At 41.0% G+C, this 23335-nt stretch overlaps 2 protein-coding genes across 9 annotated transcripts in view; one reads left to right on the top strand and one right to left on the bottom strand.

Moving 5' to 3' along the window:
• The window catches only part of CHD1L (chromodomain helicase DNA binding protein 1 like), a 53400-nt gene extending 34224 nt beyond the window's left edge, over positions 1-19176 (top strand). For 6 of the 8 annotated variants that reach the window (XM_054452738.1, XM_063663966.1, XM_063663974.1 and 3 more), the window contains 9 exons: positions 3188-3353; positions 7593-7741; positions 8572-8735; positions 9549-9754; positions 10882-10980; positions 14732-14802; positions 17014-17128; positions 17809-17917; positions 18846-19176. In XM_054452738.1, the coding sequence (XP_054308713.1) occupies positions 3188-3353; positions 7593-7741; positions 8572-8735; positions 9549-9754; positions 10882-10980; positions 14732-14802; positions 17014-17128; positions 17809-17917; positions 18846-18924 (1158 nt within the window). In that variant the 3' untranslated portion in view covers positions 18925-19176. The remainder of the gene's footprint in view (positions 1-3187; positions 3354-7592; positions 7742-8571; positions 8736-9548; positions 9755-10881; positions 10981-14731; positions 14803-17013; positions 17129-17808; positions 17918-18845) is intronic. The other 2 variants (XM_054452743.2, XM_063663970.1) reach the window with 1 other exon arrangement.
• LOC129015142 (neuroblastoma breakpoint family member 11-like) overlaps positions 1-23335 on the bottom strand; it is a 2260169-nt gene that overhangs the window by 1197940 nt on the left and 1038894 nt on the right.

Raw genomic sequence — 23335 nt, 5'->3', positions numbered from 1 at the left:
TTCCTGGATCCTTTGTTTTTGCCCTAAGGATGAGGGGCTGGATGCAAAGAGACCAATTCCTAGGATACTAGAAAGATGCAGGTATGAAGGGAGTAATAAATGTCTGTCAAGGGCAGCATCAGCGGGAGAGTCTGGTGTGAGAAACATTGCAAAAGAAGGAAGGACAGGAGTTGGCTACTGTTTAGAGTTGGGTCTCAACAGTAGGGAGATAGAAAATTCAAAGATGGCTGTGAGGTTTTAGGCCCCTATGATGAGGAGAGAAGAAAGGAAAATAGGAAGTAGGGCAGAGTTTTAGGAAGATAAAGAGAATTTAGGCTTTAGTCAGAGTGTGCAGTAAAAATACAATATAAACGTAAACTGTTGTTAGAGGCAGACTCAGACAAAAGGAAAGAATTTGTAAAAGTTTGCAAGATAGACTAGGATTGGAAAGGACTAGTCTATCAAAAAACATAAGTGTTTAAGAGAGAAAAAGTGACACAATATTAGAAGCAGAGTTACTAAGTTTGTAATTAGTCTGAGCATGGGTTTAAAAACAGCAGTTTTCTCACATGGTTACCGTATCTGCAAAGGCCAGTGCATATCTTTACATATCAGTGTTGCAAAAGACAGAGATCCTGTTGTTTTTGTTAGGGAGTTAGTAATTATAGGAAAGGCTCAAGGTTTTATTAATTTTGGGATTAGAACTAGAAAGAGTAACACTGGGTTTTATTTGTTTGTTCTTTGTTTATCTTAGGGGGTAAGTGTGGCTTTTTTCTTTTTCTGACTTTCCTTGTGTTGCTGACTGTGTCACATGCATGCTTAATTAACCATAATGGTGCTAGGGCAGGCCGTACGTTTTGTTTCACACTGTCCAAGAGACAATTACAAACGTGAGATGAAAGCTTGAGAGAGAGGTAGAGGTATGCTGTAGATACCCTTAAATGCAGTTTTCCACAGAAAAATTATCCATAGAACCTTAAGAGAGAGAAGGTCACTGCTGGGCATAGTGAAGGGGTAAATGACAGAGCCTCAGAAGGCCCACATTCTCTAGTTAGAGGAGGAAGGATGTCATAGGTTGTTTGCACTCTCCCAGTGGAGGGAGCTCCAGGGGTCCAGTGAGGGGTATCTTGTGATGTGGGCTGCTGGACACATCACTGTGAAAGGTGTAGACATACCTCCACCCCATGGGGCCACAAACTAGTGGGGACATGGACTGCTGGCTGAGAGCGACTCTGTTGGACTTTGTGCTCAGCTCATGGTTATCAGAAAGTTACTTTCTGACTCTAATGTCTGATTTATCTCTTCCCCATCCAGATGCTATGAGTTATTTGTGGTTGCCAAAAGCAAAGGTGATAACCCAAAGCCCTTGTCTAAAAAGAAAGCAGGGGATTTTTGTTTGTTTTTGTTTTTTGGGTTTTTTTTTTTTTTTTTTTTTGAGATGGAGTCTCGCTCTGTTGCCAGGCTGGAGTGCAGTGGCGTGATCTCAGCTCACTGCAACCTCTGCCTCCCGGGTTGAAGCAATTCTCCTGCCTCAGCCTCCTGAGTAGCTGGGACTACAGGCGCGCACCACCACACCTAGCTAAGTTTTGCATTTTTAGTAGAGACGGGGTTTCACCATGTTGGCCAGAATGGTCTTGATCTCCTGACCTTGTGATCCGTCCGCCTCGGCCTCCTAAAGTGCAGGGATTACAGGCATGAGCCACTGCGCCTGGCAGATTTTTTTTTTTTTTAAATACCAAAAAACCAAAAGTAAAAGACGTGGTTCTGATTTAGTAAATCTAAGCAGTAGGTATGGAGTTCTGAAGTCCTGAAAGAAGGAAACAGGTTTTTTATCCTGCAGGGAGGACACAGTAGAAACAGGCAGGCAGATGCAGGTGCAGTGAACACCTATTGGATACTGTGTGCTAAGTGTTGTCTGAGGTGCTCTTTTCCAGTTGTTTCAGTAAATAAGAATAACAGCAGGATGAGATAGACACTATCTTTATCCCCATCTTAAGTGATTTGCCCAAGGTTATTCAGATTTAGGATTCCAATCCAAGCACTCTCTAACCTCCGAGCAAATGCCCTTAATTACTGTAATATACAGCGTCTCATAAAAACACATACAATTTTCTTAATGACTAAGACACATTGCAAGTGAGCAATAACAAGGGAGAGCCAGGAGGTGAGCATAAGTACAAGGGGGTGGAAGGGAGGGTCCCAGTATGGACTAATTCTTATCATAAGTAGTTGGCTTCCTACTATTCTTGGTACCAGCTGCCAAAGCCAGTCATCCTGGTTTTGTGTATGGAGGGTAAATACAATATATCTAGGTACATTCATGCTTAAGTGAGCTGTCTATTGTTTTTTCAAGCTATTACAGAATACCTTAACATTTCCAAGTTACTCACAAAATAGACGATCTGAAGATAATTAACCCAGTCTAAAAGGGCAAGATGAGAACAAGGGCCCAAGGTTTGAATCCACCTTGGGTCAGGATCTCAGAATTAGCGCTTAGGGAGGTGCAAAGTTGGAAGTAGCAAGTGAAAGCCAGGAAAAATTATCTATGCTTTCTGCATGGTTCCTATAGCCATACGGAATAGGCTGAGAGTACTCCAGAGAGGGACGAGAGAAGAGAAGCAGAATAATGCAATGCCAGAGGAATATCCAGAAAAATTCAAACTGAGAAAAGGCCTTCGGGTCGGGTGGTCAGAAGTCGTTACTGATCTTTGCCAAGGTGGTTTCGATAGACCACTGTGTTAGGAAAACAAATTGCCAAAGAAAAGGAGTCAGTTCATGATGGAGGTAAAGTTCCCAGTGTAGCCTTCCCTTTCTAAGGAGTCTGGCAGTGGAGAGGTTGGAAAGTAGCTAACAGGGTCTCTGATTTCAAGTGGCTGCTGGGAGTGCTTATGAAAAAGTCAGAGGTGCTGTAGAAAATGCAGGAAATTACTATTATTCTTCAAAAAAATTGGAGGCTTATACATTTTTTTTGTTTTTATGCAGAATTGTCAAAGTCAATACCTCTGATAATCATTTATCACCTCTCTGCTTACCCATAATCCAACTATTAAATGGCCCTGGCTGTTACTATCTATGATGGGGAGAGCAGAAAGTCTGCCTGTTAGAGAAGCACTGTGCCTGGTGTCCTTAATCCACTTAGCCAATCACTGATATCCTAATGTTTCTTTTCATGAGAACTTGCTGGACTTTTTTGTTTCCTCTATTCAAGTTGAGTGAGATACTCAAATTCGGTTTGGATAAACTGCTGGCCTCTGAGGGGAGCACCATGGATGAAATAGACCTGGAGTCCATCCTGGGAGAAACCAAAGATGGCCAGTGGGTCTCTGATGCCTTGCCTGCAGCAGAAGGAGGGAGCAGAGAGCAAGAGGAAGGAAGTAAGTTGGAGGTTAGAGCAGAGCAAATGGCACAATCACCCCAAGCTAGAGCTCACGTCCCCATGGAAAGTTTTGGATGCTGCTCTCTGGGACATCTTTTTTCTACCTTACCCTATTGTCATCTTGGGCACACTGTTTAAGACTTGCTTGATAAAAGAACTTTACCCAAACTAACTGGAAATTTGTGTCATCTTGGGCACACTGTTTAAGACTTGCTTGATAAAAGAACTTTACCCAAACTAACTGGAAATTTGTGTGGCTCTTCCCTTGTAGCTGAACTGTGAACCAAAATCATAGTATTAATGTTTATGATAGTATCAATCTTAAGGCTTTGAATTTGTACCTTTTCTCCCTTGATTGCAAACATCTTCTTCTTTGTTTATTAGTAAAGCCTACCATCCTTGGTATGATGCTTTGCACATAGTGATTCCTCTTCTAAACAGTAGAATTACTTGTTTTTTAAATTGCAGCTAACATTGAGCATTTACTTTGTGTGCATCAACAGTGCGGACTTTGTCATGTGCTTTTTCCATTTAATTTCCATAATCAATGAGATGTAGGAGATGGTTTTGTCTTTCTCTTAATTTTCTTTTCTGAATTTGGTCAGCATTTGTCATTTTGTTCTTTTCTATTCTGAGCATTTAAATTTCCGATTTGAAGTAATTTTTCACATGGTAGCTTTGTAAAGGTATTCCCTGGCATCTTGTAGTTATTTTGAAATGACTTATTTTTCTGTACCAGCTGCAGCAGAGATTCAATATGGACTGGGGTGAGAGGTTTGGGAGTCTTACTAGGCTTCTTAATTCACCAGTACTTTCTTTCAGTAATACAGAATAGTGCTGTTTCTTTACTAGATGGTAGCTCCTTTTTATTTTGGGTAGTGGTAGTGGCATGATTTCTGGTTTTGCAGTTCTTTTTTGTTTCTATAGGACCGTGAATTTCCATCACTCGCTTTCTCTCTGTGCCACAAACTTCTCAAAAGATGTCTTCCCACCTCTAAGTTGTCTCTCTCTCTCCCTGCCAGAAGCAATGCCTTCCCTAATTCCTGGCTGCATGTATTTTCATACCTTCCCTTCCGTTGAGTTCCTTAGTAGCCACTGCTCTGATCCACTCAGACCTATCCTCATTATCTTCCCACTTGGAATGTGACTGTCTTTTGTGGGTAACTTTTATCTGTCTGACCTTTCTGGAACCCCCCTGCCCTCTCCACTGCATAGTCTCTGCCTGACTGTCTACTCTAGTGTGGGCTTTGGAGCTGGCTCAGCTGGTTTTGGGGGTTCATTTCTCTTAACTTCCGTAAGTTGAAGTGTGTAGTATTTTCTGACTTCTAATGTAGTAGGCATGGATTGGGGTGGTTTTGTTGTCCTTGTTGATCTGTATGGTTTTTGTGGGATAGGTGGAAAAGTTGGAATTTGGGCAGCTGGCATTGTTTTACAGGAAACTGCTTTTTGACTTTTCTTATGTTTTATCTTTAAAATTCTTTATAAAAATATCTTGTTTGTATTCTTCAAGAACTCTTTCTTGTTCTCTGCTTATTGTTTTAATTGTACTCTGTTCTCATTTCAAGGACATACTGTCTTCTCTGGGGACATTTATTATGGCTTTTTAATATGTATTCCAGGGAGAATATTACATCTTTTTAAAAAGTATTTCTCTTCTCATTGCATTGACTTTTACTTCTCCTTCTTTAAAAAAAAATATTTATTTATTTATTGAAATTGGCAGATAAAATTGTATTTATCATGTACAACATGATTTCTTGAAGCACATATACATTGTGGAATCATTACATCTAGCTAATGAACATACATCACTTCATATGGTTATATATTTGTGGTGAGAACACAACATCCACTCTCCTAGTATTTCTCAGGAATACAATATGTCATCATTAGCTATAGTCACCATGGTACCTCTTTTTCTAAAAAGGAAAATTTGTTTGGGGATCTCTTGTTCTCATCGATAGTTTCCCCAACCGTCTGGTATTCCCTGGCTGTCTGATCACATGTGCTGATGAAGTGCCACAAAGCTGATGGCAGCTCTGGCATGGGCCCTGGGGCCTTATTCCTGGTTGGTGAGTCAGCTTTTACATGGAGGGCACCTTCCCTAATCCATATTTGATGTCTTTTCACTGGGCAACGCATTTTCTCCAGAGACCAATCCTCTAGTATTTTCCCTGGGAGAGGTGAGAATGGAGTTCACCCCATTGCTGAAACTGAAAAGGCGGGGTGAGTCAAGGGCTCATGGCACTCCTGCTCTTTGGGGTGCAGATCTTCTCTCAGTTCCCCCCTTTGCAGTACTCTGTACTTGTAAGTCCTAAGCTCTTGGGCGATTGAGAGGGTCTCTAGACTCCTAATGAGCCCTTGGCTAGGCACCTGTGTTTTGTTTCCATGGCTCTTCTTAATCTGTCATTATCCCTCCAGCCACTTTGCATTTTCCAAAAGGTTCTTGAACTTTTTCATCCACCATTGCCTCATAGATCTTTTTTAAAATTCCTTTAGCTGTCACTTTGTGGCTTCAAGTGAGAGAAGAAATAGATGCATGTGATCATATTTTTAAGTTATAATTGATTATATTAAGTAGCAACATTTACACTCAGTTCTGTACTGATCTAGATAATTTCAGCTTATTTTCCTAACGTTTACTAGAACAAAGTAAAGTCACACTCTTTTCCAGAAAGATAATTATATTTCTCAGTCAATCCAACTGCCTAAAATAATTTTGCTTTTTTTAGACAGTCCGACTGCCAGAAAAAATCCCCAGTTGTATTACACTTTGGAATTTTCTCTCTGATGAATGGATATAGGTCCGCTCTGTGGTAAATGATTCTCCTGGTAGGATAGAGATGCGGGTCTAGGCTTATGATGGCAGAGTGAAGATAGGGAGTATGATTACAAAGAATATAAGCGGATAGGAAAGACTGGTAATTAACGTGGCCCCAATCAGAATTAAATAAAAAACAGGGTTGCTTTATCTTAAATGCCAGGGTTTTTTTAAAAAGCATGTTTGAAAGTTGAGAATTGCATGCAGTATGAAGCTACATATGTTGATCATATTTGACACTTCTCAGCTCTATTTTTTTTCTACTTGTTGATAGAGTGCCTCATTGAAAGCCCCCTGCTGATTTAATTAGCAAATGCCAATTAGAATTACAGCTGGTTAGATTTGGGTACAAGTGTAAAGCAATTGATCTCTTGAGAATGAAAATGTTTTGCTTTCATACTCTCTAGGGAAAACATACTTATAGCAGATTTCACAAATATTGTGAAAATACATTATTTGGTAACATGTGCTACTAAATATGCTTCCCTATTCAATCATTATCTTACCTATCTGTGGTTGCTAGTCTTGGCTGGTCCTGACTTTTCTTAATCACTTGATTCATGATCTTGGCAGATCACTCAGCCTCATTGAACCTTTGTGTTCTCACTGTAAAATGGTCCTATTAATGCCTACTTTGCTCTTTAACACAGTTGGAAAAATCAGACACGATTATAGTTGTGAAAGTGATCTGATAGCATGAAGTGCTATTCAAGATGACAGTATTGTCTTCATTGTTACTGTTATTACCACAATTATTATTTGCTAGCCTGTTGTCTCTCCACCCTTCTAGAGACACAATTATATACTGAAAAGAGCACACTGGCCTTAGAATCAGAAAATCCTGCCTCTTCCAGTGAGAATTACAGAGTCCCTTAATTTCTGCCTAAGCCTCAGTTTTCCCTTTCAAAAGTAGGATTAGTTATACCAGGATTGTGGTGAGGATCATGATGAAGATGCTTGATGAGATTTGTAAAGAATATTGTAAATCCAAGGGATTATTTTTGTGATTCTTCATTTTCTCATAGATTTGCCAAGCTGAATATTAAAAGTGTGTTTGGAATTAAAAAGTATAGATTTTATTAGATGATCTTAATGTCAGATTTGTGCTGAGTAATAGTTGGGAATAAATGAATGAGGAATGAATGGAGGAATCCAGCAGAGATTCACAAACCATCTAGGGATGAACCAAAGGGCTTTAAGCCATGCTCTCCCCTTGGAAAAGTAAACACATGGGATCCCCATGTAGAACCCACATTCTTCAGTGTCAGTGGGATGGGAAATGAAATACCTTCATATGGACTTAGCCCATTTAGAATATAGGCTGTTCTCTTGTCCACTCTTGTTATTGTTTTGAATAGCATTAATCTATCTTTCCTTGGTATCTAACATTTCTCTCTTTGTGTTTTATGTTGTTAGAAAATCATATGTACTTATTTGAAGGTAAAGATTATTCTAAAGAGCCCAGTAAGGAAGACAGAAAATCATTTGAACAACTGGTAAACCTTCAGAAAACCCTTTTGGAGAAAACTAGTCAAGAGGGCCGATCACTCCGAAATAAAGGCAGTGTAAGAACTGTTAATTTATTTAAGAGTTGTTCTTCCAAACTCTCATTCTAAAAAAAACCAAACAAAAAATGATGCTGGCATCATTTTGTTCTCGTAGGATGATTTGTCAGGAAATAAGTATGTGTTTGTTGAAATGTTAATATAATTAACTATACCCTAGTATAAAAACTATGTAAAAAAGTCAGCGTGAAAAACATTAAGGAGAGAATATATTGTACGATTTAATGCAGGTGAAAGCAGCCTTGTCCATCCAAGTCACCCCTAAAGGCATTCCTATATTATACCAAAATACCATATCCTGCTGTTGGTAATGATGACCCTGTGACAATAAGAGAGGATGGCAATCATAAATGATATATGTAGTGTTCACAGTGTTTGGCAGTTAACATGTGGTCATTAAATGCTAGCTATCACTAAGATAATCATGATGTTGAAATACAGTTTTAAAAAAACTATATAATACGTTGCAGAAAGAGTTCCATTAAAAATGGCTGAAGTGGCATCCTGCAGGGTATGCTTTTAGTCAAGGAAAAAAGTTGCTTTTCTGAAGTAACTTATTCCTAATGAAATGAATCAAAATGACTGTTTCAACCATGCCAATGCTGTGGCTGAGTTTACAGTGTGGTATCCTGGTCGCTGTGCCTGTGAAGTGTGTAGTATGAACAGTGCCTCCAAGTGCTTTGCCTCCAGTTCCTACCATGCAGGGTGTGTGGAGATGCAGTGTTCTGTGGAATATTAAGCATGTTGCTTCTGTACGGTGTGTGTTAGGGATAATGAAATTCGGGGAGGAATCTTTTTGACCCTGGTGATGGATCTTGTTCTTCCTCTAGGTTCTCATCCCAGGCCTTGTGGAGGGATCTACCAAAAGGAAGCGGGTTCTGAGTCCAGAAGAGCTGGAGGACAGACAGAAGAAAAGACAAGAAGCAGCTGCCAAGAGAAGGAGACTCATAGAGGAGAAGAAGAGGCAAAAGGAAGAGGCTGAACATAAGAAAAAGTATGTCTGCGTTAACCAAGCTGGGGGCCACAGTTGAAGGAGTCACTACTGTATAGTGAGACCACAGTTGAATATCACTTGAAAAATACAGAAGATTTATTTTAAGCTGGTTCCTATTGGTAACAGAATACTTTTTGAAAACATTTCCTGTATGTAAGTGAAAAGTCTCTGTATGTAAGGCAGGGAAGATGTGTTCCATTGAAACCAGAATTTTTTTTTTTTTTTTCTTTTGAGATGGGTTCTTGCTCTGTCACCCAGGCTGGATTACAGTGGTATGGTCACAGCTCACTACAGCCTCAACTTCCCATGCTCAGTGATCTACCCGCTATAACCTCCCTAGTAGCTGGGAACACAGGTGTGTGCCACCATGCCTGGCTAATTTTTTTTATTATTTGTAGAGACAGAGTTTCACGGTGTTGCCCAAGCTGGTCTCAAGATCCTGGGCCCAAGCTGTCTTTCTGCCTTGACCTCCAAAGTGCTGGGATTACAGGCGTGAGCTACTATGCCTGGACAAAACCAGAAAATTTTAAGATTTTATTGTAGCTATCTGACAAAGAGTAATTTACTTCAACAATCTCTTTTAGTCTTAAAAACAGGAACATTCAGTGAGTGCTCATTATTGAATTGTAGTCAGGAAGCAGCCTAATCAGTAAGACTTGTTTATTTACAAATAAGTAGAAAACTTCAATCAGGGTGAGTTTCTAATTGCATTTCTACTTGGCAGATATTGTTTGTGAACAGCAGTATAAAATGTGCTCCAAGGGAAATTGTGATTGTCTGGGTTAATTTCCTTTTGTCTCTGGCCTGCTAAAGGATGGCCTGGTGGGAATCCAACAATTACCAGTCCTTCTGCCTGCCCTCTGAGGAGAGCGAGCCAGAGGACCTTGAGAATGGGGAAGATGAGAGCTCTGCTGAGCTGGATTACCAAGACCCAGATGCTACCTCCCTCAAGTACGTTAGTGGTGATGTCACCCACCCTCAGGCTGGGGCCGAGGATGCTCTCATCGTGCACTGCGTAGGTACGAAAAGTGGTATGGGCTGGGGATGGGAGCCTCAATCCTTATGGTCCCAAGAACTGGGGAGGATGCGGCACTGGGACTGGGGTGGTGGTCCCAGTGTAGTATTGTGTGGTCAAAAAAGTGTGAATTTTAGAGTCAGGAGACATTCCAGAATCATTTCATTCTTGGCTCTCTCATTTAGCTGGTTTAGTTACCCAGTCTTTCAACTTCAACTTCCTTACCCATATAATGGGACAATATCTGTCTTATCCTCTGCACAAGGTTTTTAAGAGGGTGAAATGAAGCAACATTGATAAGACAAATCCTTTGAGAAAAAGCAAAACTTCAAGCTTGTTCCCTTGCTTAACCTTTGTACTTTTTACTTCATCTGCCTAAAACCTTTTCTTCCCAAATAACCACATCAAGTGTTGTTCAAATGTCTGTTTCTCAGAGAGGTCTTCTGTGATTACCTCATATAAAACAGGCCCCATCCCCCCTCTGTTATTCTCTGTCCCTTCTCCCATATTTTCCTTTATCACATCTGTCCCACCTGACACATTACCTATGTATTTGTTTATTTGACTGTTGCATTGCATTAAAAAATACACTTCATGGAAGCAGAGGTTTTTTCTTGTTCGCTGCTGTCACTGTGGTGTCTAGAACAATGTCTTACACGTAATACATGCTACCAAACGTTTGTAGTGTGAATGAATGACTATAAATGCTAAGATACTAAGCAGCTTTGATAGTACCAGCTTGAATAAGTCACTTAACCTTTCCTGTGTACTGTTTCATAACCTTGCCTATGTGCTGTTGCATAACCATTGCTTCTACTCACTCTGTAATGTTCCATCTACTCTCCGTCCTTCTGCAGTCATTTCCCAGGAATCACAGATGCACCACAGAGATTTTGCTCATTGAGAACCCTAATTTTTGAGATGCTTTCCTGTTATCATGGCTCCAGCTATATCTTCCAGAAAACATAAACATATTTGGGAAGTCCAACCTGTGAAATTCCTAGGAGATATTTTGTTTCTTCCCTTTGAAAAATCATTCTTCCACAAGTCCCTTTGGTGTGCCTTTGTTTTTCTAAATTGTGCACTGGACTTCACTTCCTATAGATGAAAATTTTCTCTTTCTTCAAACAGATGACTCTGGCCACTGGGGCAAAGGTGGTTTATTTACAGCTCTGGAAAAGCGATCCGCTGAGCCAAGAAAAATATATGAGCTGGCTGGGAAAATGAAAGGTAAGAAGCAAAGCAGAGGGAAAGGTTAAGGGTGGAATAAGAGAGGAGAGGATACCTAAGACTGTATCGTGAGGTTTACACAGCACTAGATAAGGAATTAGAATAACTGGTTGGGAACTGAATTCTGTCATAAATTAGCTACTTGTTCTGTGACTTCAAGGCATTCCCTTACCTTTTCTGTACCTGTTTCTTCATCTGTGATTTGTGAATAATACTTGTTCTACCTACTTCATGGAACTGTAGTAAGCATAATAAATGTGTGTATTCTGAAAAATGTTGATCCCTGCATACATGTTAAAGTATTGGAATGGGCTGGACACAGTGGCCCATACCTGTAATCTCAGACTTTGGGAGGCTGAGGCAGGAGGATTGCTTGAGGCCAGGAGTTTGAGACCAGCTTGGGCAACATAGTGAGATCCTGTCTTACCAAAAATTTAAAAATTGGCTGGATGTGGTGGTGCATGCCTGTAGTTCCAGCTACTCAGGAGGCTGAGGTGGGAGGATCACTTGAGCCTAAGAGGTTGAGGTTGCAGTGAGCTGTGACTGCACCACTGTACTACAGCCTGAGTGAGAGTGAGACCCTGTCTCATAAAAAAAAAAAAAGAAAAAGAAAAAAAAGAAGTATTGGAATAAAGATGAAGGAATATGTCATGAAAATGTCAAAGATCTATGGGAAGCCGGGCGTGGTGGCTCACAGCTGTAATCCCAGCACTTTGGAAGGCCGAGACGAGGCAAGGAATTCAAAACCAGCCTCGCCAACATGGCAAAACCCTGTCTTTACAAAAAAATACAAAATTAGCCAGGCATGGTGGCACATGCCTGTAATCCCAGCTACTCAGGAGGCTGAGGCAGAATAATCACTTGAACCTGGGAGGTGGAGGTTACAATGAGCTGAGATCATGCCATTGTACTCCAGCCTGGGTGACTGAGCAAGACTGTCTCAAGAAAAAGACCTATGGGAGAGAAATCAGACATACCATTAAAATGCTGACAAGATCTTGGGTTTGGTGCCGAGTGGAATGGAGATGTGTTACGAGGTCAGCACAACCTTGGGTATAACACTCCCTGGAGACAGAAATAAAGCTGTTTGGTGCCAGGGGAACTTAGAAGCCTGAACAATATCGTCCATTGGCACAGAGAAGGGAAAAAGGCACCTCCTTTTACATCCAGAAATAACAAAGTGGCAAGAGGAATAAAATTATTATTGTGGTTATTTTCTGGAGATTGAAGGACCTTGTCTGATAGAGAAGGGCCCTCCAGATTCCTTAGAGCTTGTTTTTTCCTAATTCTGTCCAGTTCTCTATGGTGGAAGGGATATAAGAAGTTAGAATGACTACTTTTTCTAGTAAAACAAGTTACTGAAAGAAGGGTTTAATGTGTGTTGAAATAGTCAATCCAGATCTAGATGCTGATTGGGCAGTTGGCAAAGCAAAACCCAGGGAAGGTCAGAACTGGAGGTGCAGATTGAGGAGTCCCTGTTTGGAGTCTGTGTTTGAAACCATGTGGGAGAGAGGATGGAGAAATGAGAGGCAGAGAACAGACCTGGAAAACACCTCTACTTAGGACTTGAGGCAAGAAGATGGAATTTCTGACAGAAGTAATTATCAGAAAATTAGGGAACCTTGTGCGGTATTTTGAGGTACAAGGGAGGAAAGTATGTCAAGGCAAAGAAGTTCATGGTATCACACACTCAAGTGAGGATGAATTGGGAAAAGGCCATGGATTTGACCCAAGGTTGCTCACCTTGGAGCACTCTGAGGAGAGTGGGAAGCTTAGACTTAAGGCCTGAGTGCTCAGTAAGGAAATGGAGATGGGAGTGTGCAGTTTTCTCTGAAGGAGGATTGAAGCAGGGTGCAGCAAAGTAGGTGAAACTGTGGACTAGAATTCCCAGGGAAGGCTTCATGGAGGTCCTGGGCCTGGAAAGGTGGGTTGAATTTGAATAGGTGGAGAGAAATGGCAAGAGGCTCCCCGACTGCTCATTACAACACCTGCTATTCCTCGTCTGTGGGTATTGAAGGACCCAGGCAGTTACCCTGTTCCTTTGTGTGGAGGATGGCGTACAGGCCAGGTGGGCCAGATGGAGGGTTTAGGCAGAATAATAGAGGAGAGTTTCGTTTTCACTGGCGGCTTGGGCCACATCATAGAAGACCGTAAATGATTTGTCCAGGGAGATGCCATTCTGAGCAGAACCTTATCTAATGGAATGGGTAATGGCTGGTCATTTTGGGGGATTTGATCAAAAGGATGGTGTAGCACAACCAGTATTTTAGAATGACTGAACAAAAAGTTCAAACTGGCATCAACCTCTAACCATTAGACAGGGTCTGTAAAATAAAAGGAACAAAGGTTTTTTTGTTGTTTTGTTTTGTTTTTGTTTTTGAGATGGAGTCTCATTGTCTGGAGTGCAGTGGCACGATCTTGGCTTACTGCAGTCTCCACCTCCCAGGCTCAGGCAATCCTCCTGCCTCAGCCTCCCAAGTAGCTTTGTACCACAGGCACACACCACCACGCCCGGCCACTCTTTTGAATTTTTGGTAGTGACAGGGTTTTGCCATGTTGCCCAGGCTGGCCTCAAACTCCTGAGCTCAAGTGATCCACCTCCCTCAGCCTCTCCAAGTGCTAGGATTACACGCATAAGCCACTGCACCCAGCCTGAGGTTTTTAAGGAGAAATGAGGAAGATTACATACTTTTTTTGAATCAGTTATCCTTGGCTACAAGGATTAGTAAGGGTGGCACCAGGCCGAGGTTGGGCAGGCAGTTGATGAGGAGATGTCTTTGCAGAAGTATATTTTTATGTAAGCTTGCCAGGGCCCTTGTGCAAGGTCATGGGTTTTGTAAAATCTGTTGTGATAGTTCTTGTTATCAGACATTTATGCAGTAGAACTTTCCCTTCATGGCCTTCCCTGGCTCTATTTGTCAGAGTTTTGTGTTATTTTTTGAGATAGGGTCTCACCCTGTCACTCAGGCTGAAGTGCATTGGCGTGATCATAGCTCACCACAGCCTCGAACTCCTTTGCTCAAGAGATCCTCCCACCTCAGCCTCCCAAGTAGCTAAGACTACAGGTTCACAACACCAAACCTAACTAATTTTTTCTTATTTTTTGTAGAGACTTGGTCTTGCCTTGTTGCCCAGGTTAGTCTGGAACCCTGGCTTCCAGCAATCCTCCCACCTCAGCCTCCCAAAGCACTGGGATTATAGTTGTGAGTCACTGTGCTCGGCCATATTTGTCAGTTTTTAACACAAGCATCTCTATTTTGATTCTAACCGCTTTCACATCAGCTGATGTAAAGCCATAGAATTAAATTAGCGCATTTTTCTTCACTATCAGTTTTATTTGATTTGGATGGGGTAGGAAAATATATTATACAAACAGATAGAGATAAAGTAGAATGTAATAATTTGAATGATTTAAGACAAGCACAAAACTACCAAAGGAATTTCAAGCTCATAATGCTCCCTCCCCAAAGACCCCAGCTACCTCTGGGTTTTGTATTCACTTTCTGATGTCTACAGGGGTACTTTGTTGTTAACGTTTGAGGAGCATTAAATTAGGAGATCATAGAAATTCAGGAGTGAAGCAGGTGAGTACCCAGCTAAGAGGTTGACTGAGGCCAGGAAAGTGAGAAAGGGCTGTGTAGGAAGGTGGGTCCTGAAACCCAACTGAATTTGAAGAAGGCGAGATACGAGGAGGATTCGTTCCTTAGTGAACTTGGTGTTCTTTGTGTTGCTCCTTTCTGTTTTACCTCAGACCTGAGTTTGGGAGGTGTCCTTTTATTTCCTGTTGATGATAAAGAATCAAGAAACAAAGGGCAAGATTTGGTAAGTAAAACCCATCTCTTTTCAGAACTAAAAGTGGACTCACATCAACTTCTCTTGAAGTGTCCCCTGCCCCAGTTGGCCTCTCTGCCAGTGTATTGGTTTGTTCGGGCTGCCATAACAAAAAGCCACAGACTAGGTAGCTTAAACAGCAGAAATGTATTTCCTTATAGTTCTGGAGGCTGAAAGTCCAAGATCAATGTATCGGCAGGTTTGGTTTCTCCCGAGGATTCTCTCCTTGGCTTGCAGATGGCGGTCATCTTGCTGTGCTTGCACAACCCTGGTGTCTGTGTGTCCAGATTTCCTTTCTTATAAGGATAGCACTCAGAATGGATCAGGCCCCACCCTAAACCCTTGTTTTAACTTCATTGCCCCTTTAAAGACCCTGTCTCTAAATACAGTAAACATGAGGTACCGGGGGTTAGGGCTTCAATATATGAATTTGGGGGGAAACAGTTCAGCCTATAACAAGCAGATCGGGCCATAGTCTCCACTGTACTTCCCCTGTCCCCAGGCTTCCATCCATCTGTCCCCGGACCACTGTCCAGACAGCAGATCCCACCTAAGTACAAGGATTTCTATTTGTCTTTTTATTCTCAGTACCCTACATAGTACTAGCTCATAAGAAATGCTCCATAAACATTTACTGCATGAGTAAGAACGCATGACTCAGAACTCTGAGGGTTTCATTTCTTATTATGTGAAAATTTCTGTGAAAGATTGTGTTTTCTAGTCAGCCATAATAAAGCAGGAGAGAGGAACTAACACATATGTCCTCTGCCCACATCAGAATCCTTTTGCATCTTAGGCATCTTGGGATGCCGGTAGTGAGTTTGATTTACCCCAGCTACCTGGCTTTCTCCAAGGCCTGGGTTCATGTTCAGATTTTAAGCCAGAATTAAGAAATTTCAAAACCAGGCCAAAAGAGAGGCTCATCCTTTTGAGGTTGCTGGTCTATGTGACTGTGTTAGGCTGTTTTTGCATTGTGATAAAAGAATTCCCTGAGACTGGGTAATTTACAAAGAAAAGAGATTTATTTGCTCATGGTTCTGCATGCTGTACAGGAAGCCTGGTACTGACATCTGCTCCTGGTGGGAGCTTCAGGAAGCTCACAGTCATGGTGGAAGGCAAAGGGGAAGCTAGTGTATCACACATGGCAAGAGCAGGAACAAGAGAGAGTGGGGGTAGGTGCCACACTGCTTTAAATAACTAGATGTCATGTGAACTACCAGAGCAAGAACTCATCACCAAGAGTATGGCATTAAGCCATCCATGAGGGGTCCACCCCATGATCCAACACCTCCCACTAGGCCCCACCTCCAACACTGGGGATTACATCCCAACATGAGATTTGGAGGGGGACATACATCCAAACTACACAGTGACTAACAGCAAAGTGGTTTCTGTTGAGTCATTCCTTCAGTAATTTCTAAAATGTTAAAAAAGGAGAAAAGTAAAGTGTCTGTGCATGAGAAACTCAGAATCCAGTGATTCAGGAAAACTGTTCACAGGGAGTAGAGCACCGTGTCTATGATATGACTGTGGTGATGTTATCCCGGAAGCTCCCTTGACACTCTCCAGCTCTGCCCACTTAGGTTAGGATGGTTGAGAGATACTTGGCATTTTGTCCTCATGGGAATTGTTCGAACAGAGATGGAATGACTGCTTGTCCTGGGGGTTGTGGAGCTGACTCAGGCATCAAAGGGCTGGGATACAGGAGCCTCTAAGATCTTTTTCATGCCTACAATTCAGAAAAATTCTTTTTTTTTTTTACCCTTGAGAGCTTTTGGAAAGTATGTTTTGGACTCATTCTCTGGTTTTAATGTATTTTAAAAAGAAGAAGAAAAGCCTGTATAAAGTGCCCACAAAGTAAGAATTACGATGGGATGTGAAGTCATACATATAGTAGGACATTGCTGTTCAGGCACAGCATCCGAAAGAGACAGAGCCAAGCCCAAGTGACCCATCAAGGACTGTGCCGCCTCCATGGGTGGTCACTTGGTTGAGTGTGGCTGTCTCGTGTCGGATCGGTCATCTATTTTTTTTTTTTTTCTTTTTCTATTATTATTATTATTATTATACTTTAGGTTTTATGGTACATGTGCCCAATGTGCAGGTAAGTTACATATGTATACATGTGCCATGCTGGTGCACTGCACCCACCAACTCGTCATCTAGCATTAGGATCGGTCATCTAATGGTGGTTCTTTCCAGTTGGCCTTGATTGTGGCTCAGCATCGTGATCGCTCCAATGTCCTGTCTGGCATTAAGATGGCAGCCCTAGAAGAGGGCCTGAAGAAGATATTTTTAGCAGCAAAGAAGAAGAAAGGTAAGCTTTTCCACCTGTGCTCAAGAGTAGATGAATTTGTTTCTAGGCATGTGATACGACTTTTGAAGGGAGGGGAGAAATGTCAAGATCCCACTTAATATGCATGGTAAAGGCAAACCACAGAAGTGATCACCCCACCATCTTGTAATCATATGGCCCCTTGTCCTTTCCAAAACACTTTTAATATCGGTTATCTCTGTAGGCTGTCTCCATCCCCCGGGTATTTTTATCGTGATTTTACAGATGAGGTGGCAGAGGACTAGACATGAAGCAACTTGGTCATATGTAGTTGGTAAATGCTGTTTATTTAATCTCCTCTTGGAGAGTCACAGTTCCCAATAACAGTTCTTCGACAAAAATTGAGTTTAGTTTTGTTTACAAACCTAGTGTGTCTCAGAGCTTATTGAATTGATTGGCTTGTTAGAGAATCTTTGCTTTTTTTAATTTTGCCTCCACCAATCATAATCTATTTCCATTGTATGTATTTCCAGAACTTGTAGGTCCTTGTGTTCAACAGAATAATTTAATTTTTCTTACTACAATTCTTCCCCAGAATATTTTTGACATTATAATTATGGGCTTTCAGTGAGACAGTCAATAATAATTTTATCCCATGTGTATTTTATACCCATCAATCAATTTTTGATGAGTGAAGACATCTGTTCTTCTCTTCATAATAGCAAGTGTTCATCTTCCACGTATTGGACATGCCACGAAAGGTTTTAACTGGTATGGTACTGAGCGACTTATTCGGAAACATCTGGCTGCAAGAGGCATCCCAACTTACATGTATCCTTTTGTGATCTTCATTGTGTGTTCTCCCAACCCAAGAGGGAAAATGTGTTCATTTTCTGGTGTCGGTTCTTAATCCAAGACCAAGTTTCTTCCTGCCACAGTGTTTACTCTCCCCCTCTTCAGTGAGACAAAGTAAGAAGCACTTTCTAACTTGTGTGTATCAAATATGTACACCCAACAGGATCAACACATCCAAGCATTTCTGGATGCCAGCAGATAAATTAAAAGATACATACATGAAGGGGAGAATTAATTGAGCAATTGTTAATTTGGTAACATTGAGTCTTTCACATCGCTTCTCTAGAGATCCTTCAGGTCTGTGGAACAAGGCTTAATTCTAAGAACTTCACACTGTTCATTTTAATGAACAGTTAAGCAAACAAATAAGTGAACTATTTTATTCCTGAACCTTTTTGATGTGTTGTTAGAAGGCAGTATGAAATTTATTTTAACCATGAAGTCATGATCTACTTTAGCTAGACTAGTGTTTTCTTCTAATGACCTCCTTGCTCTGTAAGTTAGCATATTTTGAACTATTATACTGAGTCCCAAAATTACTAGAGAAAGCAGAATTGACCCCAAGTGCTATAATCACACAGAAACTCCATCTTTTTACATAGATATTTGACTGAAATTCACTCAGTGATGGTCTTCAGGATATTTAAATCACTGTAAAAACTTAGTAGAGAAGCCAGCTTTTATGTGCTTGCACACTTCGAACAGTATCTAAAGAGTTTTAGTACTCTGAAAACAATAGCAGCAATAAGTACTAACAATATTGAAAGTATTTACGATATCGTGAAAGAGATTAAAGCATACTACTTCTAGAACAGTTATTTCAATAATTACTAGAGAACTAGTTCTGGTAAAGTTGGTTTAATTTAAAGTGATGACATGTATCTTCCTTGACTATCCTTACCAGATATTATTTTCCTAGAAGCAAGTCTGCTGTCCTTCATTCACAGTCTTCATCTTCCTCCTCAAGAAAGCTGGTGGCTTAAAATTGGCCCAGCCTTAGATCCTGTCTTTAGCAACCAGCTAATATTTACCCAGAGGTACTGTAATAGAGTATTTCAAAATGGAATCAGGATCTGGTGGGCCTCAGAAATTGTCTCTTTTCTGAGTTTCAATTTGGTTCTCCTGGATGTTTTGCTGTGTTTTGGTACCTGTAATATAGGGAAACACAACTTTTTTTGGGAAAGCCCTTTGACCCCAGCTTACTAGTTGCATAATAATAAATTTTCTATTCCTAATGGTTTTATTGCTTTCTTTCCCCTATATCTAGTTTCTTCTCCTCTACCAGACTGATTACTTTATAGAGGGAAAGCCTGTATGGATTAAGGAGACATGAAAGGTCATAAAACAGGGTGGCTCTGGGAGAAGGAAGCACCTTCAGCCAGTTCATGCCTTCAAAAAGAAAGGACCCAGGAAGAGACACTGAGAAGTGAGAATCTTTATCCAGATAAATAGTGTACCTCCTCTCCTCCTTTTTGCACTGCACAACATCAAGATCTGGAAGAAAATACATTGATCTAGAGTTTGTCAAATGTGACTTCAGAAAAACCACAGGAGCTTTTTTCTCCTAGCCACCAAATCCAATTCAGCTTCAAGGAATAAGGGAATTGTGAAAAGGGTGCAATCCCATCACAGCATGACTGATGATATTGGGGAGGGTAGGAGACCGAGAACCAACAGAGAAGGAGTCATGGAGGGAAGACTATAAGTTGTGGCTTTCCACACTTGTGTGTGTCTCAGTCTTGGCTGAGTATTCTCACCCAGCATAATTTCTGCTGACTTGAGGCCATCAACACCTAGAGTGCTATGGAGGCCTCATGAGAAGTCTCAGTCCTGGGCTTTCATGTGGGGAACTCTGGCTATTGGACTCAGAGCCAGGACCATGGTCTTCTAAGGAAGGTGGTACCTGTGTTTTACTGTTCTCACTCTCTTCTCACATATTCACCCTTCATTAATATAGCATCATGCTGAAGACCTATTTCATCAAAAATTCAGCATTTCTTAAATTTTTTTCCCCAAAACTTGCATCAATTTTAACTGCCTCCTATCCACTACTCTTCCCACCACCCTTAACATGTAGGTTATTATAACAACTTTAACTTATTGATTTGTATCTTAAGTCTTGCCTACAACTGGAAGCAAAATTAGAACTCCACAAAGGGAGAATGTAGTGAAACCTAACCTAATGGCACGAGTAAGTTGCTGTGCCTTTCAGAAGCAGTCAGAGTGCAAATAGGTGGAGTAGTAGCAAATGCAAAGAAAACTTGACTGGGCCCCATGCAAAAGCTGTAGATCCTCTTGGAAAGCTGTGCTCATGTCTGAGGGCAGAACACACAGGGCTAGCTGGGGTTGTTTTTGAACGTCCAAGAGAAGCATCACAGCAGGGAACTTGCTTCTAAAGGGAACGTCGTTGACCTTTCAGGGACAGTTGTCTTTTGTGGGGAGAAAGCCGCCTTTTTTCCCCCTATTCTGTCAACCATGCTGCAGTCATGTGGGATTTTTCTCTGGATGTAGTCCCTGAACCATGAACCTTGGTCTTCTTGTAAGCTGGGCATAAACAATACAGATGAAGATCAGAAAACACATGTAGCACATTCTCCCTTAAATGTGGGGTCACTTCTCAGTGGCAATGCCCTGATTTGCTTGTGTACCTCTCTTAACTCTTCAGAGTCAAAAACACTGCCCTACTACGTATTCAGAAATCTGCCCTGTTTTATACTCCCTTCATTCTTTCTATCAAAGAGTTATCATTATCTGGGAAAGTAGAATGAGAGAAGCTATTACATTTACCCCAAGGGATTGTTCTCTTTCTTCCACACCATATCTTTGATGCTATCTCGCTGTCACCTCTGAGGATGGAGCCAGGAGGATAATACCAGATTTTATTCACTGATGAGCTCTTGTAGACTAAACATCAGCTTTTATGCATCCTAATCATCAGCATAAAAATCCCACTTACTGAGACAGTGAGGACCTTAAGTCTATGGAAATTTTTCTATAAGTATAGGCTCATATTTTCTTGACTTTTAATACATTTTTCTTACAACAAGCCTACAACTTCTTTTATTTTTTTGCCCCATAAAACTGTATTAAGTTAATTAACCCTTTAAAAATATAGCTTGAATCAGCCATTTTTGAGCCCTAAACTATTTCTACATCTGTATTTTCTGTTTTCCCATCTACTGACTGAAGTACAGTTGTCCCTCAGTATCCATGGTGGATTGGTTCCAGGACCTCCCATGGATACCAAGATCTGGGGATGCTCAAATCCCAAATACAAAATGGCATAGTATTTGCATACAACCTCACATCCTCCTGCATACTTTAAATCACCTCTGGATTACTTATAGTACCTAATAAGATGTAAATGCTATGTAAATAGTTGTCATACTGTATTTAGAAAATAATGACAACGAAAACAGTCTGTACATGTTCAGCACAGATGTAATTTTTAAAAAATATTTTTCATCCACAGTTGGTTTAATCCATAGATGTAGACGCCACGGATGCAGAAAGCTGACTGTGTAAACTCATTCTAGCATTACTTAACTTTTCACCACAATCTGCCTTCTTGTTTCCAAAAGACATCTGCAGTTTCTCACTTGGGCTTATGCTGGTGTGTCTCCTTATGCTGGTGCCTCTTACCTCGACTGCCTTACTCCTCTATTTTCCCAGCATCCATCATCCCTTATCAAATCTTGTCTTTAAGAACCCAGAAAAAGGCATTTTCTACATTCCCACTAAAATGTAATCTCTCAGGGCTACCAATGATAGCTGGGTTTATAGCACTTACTTTGTTGTGCTCCCTATTGTTCTCATCAGTGTATTTACTTAACCCTCGCCTAGACAGCGAGGTCTTTGAGAAAAAAGGGCTGATTCAAGCTATATTTTTAAAGGGTTAATTAATAGAATGTAGTTTTTATGGGGCAAAAAAATAAAAGAAGTTGTAGGCTTGTTATAAGGTAAAGAAAAATGTATTAAAAGTCAAGAAAATATGAGCCTATACTTATAGAAAAATTTCAAATCAATTAGCTGACACTCAAATCTTTGTTGAGTTGAAATTGTATGGAAATAACTGGCTATCAATTTGGGGACTATAATAAACTAATCTTAATTATAGTTTAAATCTTAATATAAAACGAGAATATGGAAAGAAACGTCATTTTTGTGGTGTCAGACTAGCAGTTTCCCCCTTTTATTTATTTTTTTGAGACAGAGTCTCACTCTGTCGCCAGGCTGGAGTGCAGTGGCGCAATCTCGACTCACTGCAACCTCCACCTCCCGGGTTCAAGCAATTGTCCTGCCTCAGCCTCCCAAGTAGCTGGGACTACAGGCACATGCCATCACCCCCAGCTAATTTTTGTATTTTTAGTACAGACAGGGTTTTACCATGTTGGCCAGGATAGTCTCGATCTCTTGACCTCGTGATCCACCTGCCTTGGCCTCCCAAAGTGCTGGGATTACAGGCATGAGCCACCGTGCCTGCCCCCACCTCCTTTTTTTTTTTTTTTTTTTTTTTTGAGATAGAGTCTCACTCAGGCTGGAATGAAATACAGAGGAATGAATTTCTTGAGACAAATGAAAATGAACACACACTAAAACCCATGGAATACAGCAAAAGCAGTTCTTAGTGGGACGTTTACAGCAGTAAATGCCTACATCACAAAAGAAGGAAGATCTTCAGCAATGTAATATTATACCTCAAGAACTAGAAAAAAGAACAAACTAAACACAAAATTAGTAGAAGGAAGGAAATAATAAAGATCAGAGCAGAAATAAATGGAATAGAGACTTAAAAAATTACAAAAGATTGGCCAGGTGCGGTGGCTCATGCCTGCAATCCCAGCACTTTGGGAGGCCGAGGTGGGTGGATCATGAGGTCAGGAGATCGAGACCATCCTGACTAACATGGTGAAACCCTGTCTCTACTAAAAATAGAAAAAATTAGCCAGGTGTGGTGGCAGGCGCCTGTAGTCCCAGCTACTCGGGAGGCTGAGGCAGGAGAATGGTGTGAACCCAGGAGGCGGAGCTTGCAGTGAGCCGAGATTGTGCCACTGCACTCCAGCCTGGGTGACAGAGCGAGACTCCATCTCAAAAAATAAAATAAAATTACAAAAGATCAACAAGATAAAGAGTTGGTTTTTGAAAAGATAAATCTTTAGCTGGACTAAGAAAAAAGAAGACTCCAAATCAGAGATGAAGGAGACATTGCAACTGATTCTACAGAAATATAAGGGATCAGGCTGGGTGTGGTGGCTCATGCCTATAGTCCCAGCACTTTGGGAGGCTGAATCAGGCAGATTGCTTGAGGTCAGGAGTTCAAGAGCAGTTTGGCCAACATGCTGAAACCCCATCTCTACTAAAAATAGAGGTGGGCACCTGTAATCCCAGCTACTT

This window comes from Pongo pygmaeus, chromosome 1, assembly GCF_028885625.2.
Source record: "Pongo pygmaeus isolate AG05252 chromosome 1, NHGRI_mPonPyg2-v2.0_pri, whole genome shotgun sequence".
Lineage (NCBI taxonomy): Eukaryota > Metazoa > Chordata > Mammalia > Primates > Hominidae > Pongo > Pongo pygmaeus.
Note: the sequence above shows the minus strand (reverse complement) of the source record. Positions and strands in the feature narration are given on the sequence as shown.